The sequence below is a fragment of the Diabrotica virgifera genome, chromosome 2, assembly GCF_917563875.1.
Source record: "Diabrotica virgifera virgifera chromosome 2, PGI_DIABVI_V3a".
Classification (NCBI taxonomy): domain Eukaryota; kingdom Metazoa; phylum Arthropoda; class Insecta; order Coleoptera; family Chrysomelidae; genus Diabrotica; species Diabrotica virgifera.
Window position 1 is genome coordinate 114,874,543 of NC_065444.1, and position 6,000 is coordinate 114,880,542.

The window sequence follows — 6,000 nt, forward strand, 5'->3', positions numbered from 1 at the left end:
TTGCTAATAATTCTTTACAGGTGTTTATTCCAGTATCGGTAAATATAATATCTCCATCAACTAAATCAGATACTTATATTTAAAAATGGGGAAACTTTTACTGCACCATCAGTAGACTCGATGTCGATATTTGATTTAACTTTGATATAACGACTTTATAAGGAGTGAGAGAGTTCGTATAACTAGGCTCAGAAATCAACCAAACTAATACAGTAATTGCAGAAATTGACAGACGTATACAGCGTGTCTACTTAAGTTGGAAACATATGGGAAACTTTTTTATTATTAATTTTACGAAAAAAGTTATACTTTATAAAAAGTTCTGCATGCCCCAAAACTTAAGATTCAATCATCAGATATCAAATTTTCTCAATATTATACGAGGTATGTCAAAAAATATGAATTTCGGTCAAGGATAAAGTACCTTAATTTCTCTCAATATCGAAAAATCTTATGATAAAAAGTAGTTTGGAATTAAAAACTAAGATCAAATATGCAATTACATGCTTCTAATTGAAAAAAAAAAAAATTTCTCAAAGTTATGGATACCCAACATCGTTTTTAATTATTACCAAAATATGATAACTCGTTTATTATTCATTTTATGAAAAAAAGTTATTCTTCATAAAAAGCTTTGCATGGTCCAAAATCTAAGACACAACCATGATATATCAACTTTTATTAATTTTATACGAGGTGTGTCAAAAAATATGAAATTCGCTCAAGATTATAGTACACTGGAACCTCGATAACTCGGATTAATCGGGACCGCGACCGATCCGGGTTATCGAAAATCCGAGATAGCCGGAGAATATGGTAAAAATTAATAAAATACGGTATACTTACAGATAAACTCCGTTAGAATTGAAATAACATGTAATATATTTATAAATATACACAGTATTCACAGTAATACCTACTCATTAAAATTACTAAAAAACACCAAACCCAAACGTAAGCAAATGGAAGCGAACAATACAAGACACACAATACTAAAGACCATTGTTTATAAAAGAATTTTTTAAATAGTCTTTCCTAAACAATGCTGACAGTTTGAAATACAAAGGAATTGATACTACAGACAGGTGGCTGTTGTTTCTGCGGCGTGTGCTATGAGTCATTTTTAATATCGTATAGTTCAAATTACGCACATACACATTATCTCTCAAATATTATATTACATACATTTTTATTGTTAAAAGGTTTGTCTGATAATTAACTATTTTGATTGGAAATAAGCCACAATTAAATTGAAAAATACAAAATATTGAAAATCAAAATGTTTATCTGATGAAAATCGGTCCGGGTTAGCCGGACTTCCAGGTTATCGGGGGCCGACTTATCGGGGTTTCACTGTACCTTTATATTTCACAATATTTCAATTAGAAGGATGTTATTGCATATCGAAACATAGTTTTTAATTCTAAACAACTTTTTTAATAACCGTTTTCAATATTGTGAAAAATAAAGGTACTTTACTCTTGAGTGAAATTCATATTTTTTAATATACCTCGTATAAAATTAATAAAATGTGATATCTGATGGTTGCATCTTCGGCCTTAGGACATACAGAGCTTTTTATAAAGAATACCTTTTTTCGTAAAAGTAATAATAAAAGAGTTATCTTATGTGTAATAAATAAAAACGAAGTTAGTATCAATAAATTTGAGAAAAATTTGGAAAATATTTTTTTCCAATTAGAACCATGTAATTGCATATTTGATCTTAGTTTATATTTCCAAACAACTTTTCATAATAAGAATTTTTGATATTGAGAGAAATAAAGGTACTTTACTCTTGAACGAAGTTCATATTTTTTGACATACCTCGTATAATATTGAGAAAATTTGATATCTGATGATTGAATCTTAGGTTTTAGAGCATGCAGAACTTTTTATAAAGAATAACTTTTTTTCGTAAAATGCATAACAAAAAAGTTTCCCATATGTTTCCAACTTAAGTATATGTAGAAAATAAAGAGTACTACTGATTAAAGCAGGGGTGTCAAACTCAATTTTGCAGAGGGCCATATATTAAATTCAGAATGTGTCGGCGGGCCAGATTCAAATAAAAAAAATGTACTGAATTATTATAACATTTTATTTAATAGTATACTTATAATATACGGTTGTTAAAAATCATATCAAAGTTATAAAAGAGGGTAATTATTTTGAGCTCGAGGATCCAGATACCTGACTTCTCTTGTTTTTGACAAGCTCATTGATGTCAGGTATCATATTCGTTGTATTTATTTTAAGAATTGATTGGAGATGTTCATTTGTAAGTCTTGTGCGATGTTTGTTCTTATTTATTTTCATGACGGAAAACATCTGCTCACATAAATAGGTGCTACCAAACATGCACAGAATGCGTGCTGCATGCTTTTTTAATTCCGGGTAGTTATCCAAACTCTTGAAATATTGTGTATAAAATGTAAGTGCGTTAACCTCTTTAAATTTTTCTTTCAAAATACTGTCCGATTGAAGATCTATCAACTCCATTTGCAAATGAACTGGTGCCTGTGAAGCTTCAAAATTGAATGGATTGTTGAAAATTGGGAATTCCATTTCATTCATTTTGTGGAAGTCTTCAAAACGATTGTTGAATTCCGTGATAAGATTTTGCAGAAGTTGAGAATATTGATCCAATTTTTTTTGATCCACTGTGCCAAATGATTTTAAATGAGGGAAATGATCCAAAGTTTGATTTTTTACCTGATTTTCCCACAGCCTCAACTTTGTTTCAAAGGCTTGAATACATGAGTACATTTGAGTGACAATCAGATTTTTACCCTGTAACTTTACATTCAGATCAGTCAAGTGTTTATTCATATCTACCAAAAAGGCACAATCAACCCACCAGTCATTGTCATAATCAATTGGGTTGCCTTTTTCTAACATGAAAGCTTGAATAGGGTCACGTAATGCAAAAAATCTTTCTAAAACTACTCCTCGACTGAGCCAACGAACTTCGGTGAAATAAGGGATATCAGAAAACTTTTCGTCCAAATCTTGTAAAAACTGCCTGAACTGTCGGTGATTTAGTCCTCTGCTCCTTATAAAATTTACTATTTTAATTATAGGTTGCATGACATGGTCCATTTTTAAATGTTTGGATGCCAATGATTCCTGGTGAATTATACAGTGAAATCCCACAAAATTTCCTGATGTTTTCTGTTTTAATTTAGTTACAACGCCCGAATGTTGGCCAACCATGGCAGGAGCGCCATCCGTAGTTGTGCTGCTAAGTATATTCCAATCGAGTCCATATTCTGCCATCAAATGCTCCAATGCAGAATAAATATCATTTGCTGTTGTAGTACCTGTCAATGGAACGCACTTTAATAGTTCTTCAGTTATTTCAAAGTTACTGTTAATACCTCGTATAAAAACAGCAAGTTGAGCTGTATCAACAGTATCAGTGCTCTCATCAACAGCCAGTGAAAAGTTTGTAAATTCCTTAATTTTCTCCTTCAGTTGAAGAACCAAATTTTGAGATAAATCATTTATTCTTGAAGCAACAGTGTTTCTTGACAGCGAAATATTTTGAATTATTGACTTTTGAAATGGAAATGAAACATCGGCAACTTTCAACATACAGTCTTTAATAAAATCACCATCAGTGAAAGGTTTTGATCTCTTCGCGATTTCTAATGCAATAATAAAACTTGATTTCAGGGCATCTTCGCTCTCAGTATTAGCTTTAGTAAACATCGATTGTTGACCTTGAAGTTTAGATTTTAAAGATGACAATCTGTCCATTCTTATTTTTTCAGTGTAACAATCGAATTTTGATTTATGATTCGTATCATAGTGTCTCTTCAAGTTAAACTCCTTACAAACAGCAACTGTTTGATTGCAAATCAAACACAGTGGTTTACCTTTCCATTCTATGAAAAAATATGCATTTTCCCATTTAGACTGAAAAACTCTACGTTCACTATCAACTTTACGTTTTTGTGACATTATGCCGAAATCGTAACAAATATGGAACTCGACACAATTATGGATATCGCACACGCACGACACAAACAAATGTACAATACCTTCTCAACCACTACTTCGCAACTGACTCACGTGACACGTCGACGCACTTCTTTTATATCGATAAGGAAGGTTCTAGTCTAGACTCGAAGCGCATGGAAGATTCTATTGTTCTCAACAAAAATAATAGGGTGTTTCCGCTAAGAGATGGTGTTACTGTCTATCTCTCTCGCTTGTCTAGGCACGCGCTGCCTTTGAAATGACTTATAAATGTAGTGTAGTGTACGCATTTTAAAACTTCCGTAGAGCAATCGAGTGAAGTCTAAAAGCTCTAAAAAACATGATTCTTCTTTCTGTGACACATTGCGATCGCGGGCCGTATTGGTATGGCCCGGGGGCCGGATGCGGCCCGCGGGCCGTATCTTTGACATGACTGGATTAAAGAAACTTTTAACATCAAATATAGTAAAAAAAAAAGACCAAAACTATTAATATACAGTAGTCTAATCAAGCCCGTCCTCATTTACGCGTCAGAAACGTGGACGATAACAAAAAGTAACGAAGAACAGTTATAATAGGCAGTTTTGAACGTAAAATTCTCAGATATATCTATAGAGGCGTGCAGGAAAACGGATTATTTCGTAGACGCTATAATTTTGAGCTTTGCCACCTTTACAGTGAGCCTAGGGACATCTATCAAAATAAACAGGCTGCGGTGGCTAGGCCACTTATAGACAATGAATGAGGTGGAGCCGTCGAAGCACATTTATAGCAAGAGACCGGATGGGGTGAGGATAAGAGGCAGCCCCATAGCATAACACGATAAGGACCAGGTGGAAGACGACTTGCAAGTGTTAGGAGTGCGAAAATGGAAAACCAATGGCGAAGGATAGGAAGGAATGGAAGCTGATTCTGGGAAATACCAAGACCCACCGTGGGTTGTAGAGCCAATGATGATGATAATGAGTTTCTAATAAACATTAAACTCAATAAACTTTAACATATACAGTACCAAGATTAAATTTAAAAATATCGTCTTACATAATTTTTCCTCTTTCGGCTCTAAAATAATCGATTCGATAAGTTCTTCTTTATCTTCTTTATCTGGAGGTATATCACTCTCTAGCTCAGACTTATTTCGTAAAGTCTGCTCATGTCGTAGACGAGCAGAACTGGTTGAAAAAGCTGGAAGCAATGTTTGGGATGGTTTTGCGGTAATACCATTTTTCGATGATTTTGATTGTTTTGATTTTTTAGAATGTTCTGATCCACCAGAAGAAGATTTCGAGACACTGCTGAATGACATTTTTATAAATAACTTAATTGATCAATAATATGATTGACATTTCTTAAATGCCAATTGTTATATTATGGGGCAATTTAAGACTTTGACGTTTATTACACCGCTGGGAGTCAAACTATCAAACATTGTATTTGTCTATGTGTTTCGTACCAAATTGTGTTTCTTAGGCCGCGTTCAGAGTGGACGAGCAAAGAGCAAAGAGCAAAGAGCAAAGCGGAGAAATCAAACTAATACTGGGAAATGGAGGTACACAGAGTGCTAGCAAAGAGCAAAGCGGCGAAACCAAACAAGTTTGATTTTTCCGCTCGCACTCTTTGGTCCATGTGGTGAGACCGCTCCCGTCTGAAAAAATTTTTGATTCGGTTTCTTTGTCAATTCCTATTCAAAAATGTCCCCTTTAAACAAATCTGAAGAGCACCGGGCGGAATTTTTAGGCAGAAATTGTTTAAACAATTTTATCTACTCTATGTTATATTATGTGTAAGTTTTTAGTCTGTGAAAACTGTCATTCTAGATAGCAGTGCGTGAAGTGTTTAAAGTGAGCGTGAAGTAACAATGTACTTTAAATGGGACTTACTTTTTCGCACTGTTTTTAACACACTTTCATATAATCAGATATCCTTAACTTTGGCGTTGTCATGGTGATGACATAATGAGCAATAAATTACGACAAAAGTTTTTACAGTTTTTTGGTTTGAAAGAAGTTAGAATTTT

At 33.6% G+C, this 6,000-nt stretch overlaps 1 protein-coding gene across 1 annotated transcript in view; it reads right to left on the bottom strand.

Moving 5' to 3' along the window:
• Window positions 1–5,322, bottom strand: part of LOC114337369 (uncharacterized) — a 72,971-nt gene extending 67,649 nt beyond the window's left edge. Inside the window, exon 1 of the mRNA XM_028287782.2 lies at window positions 5,025–5,322. Within this exon, the coding sequence (XP_028143583.1) occupies window positions 5,025–5,289 (265 nt within the window). The 5' untranslated portion in view covers window positions 5,290–5,322. The remainder of the gene's footprint in view (window positions 1–5,024) is intronic.
• Between the last annotated feature and the right edge of the window lie 678 nt (window positions 5,323–6,000).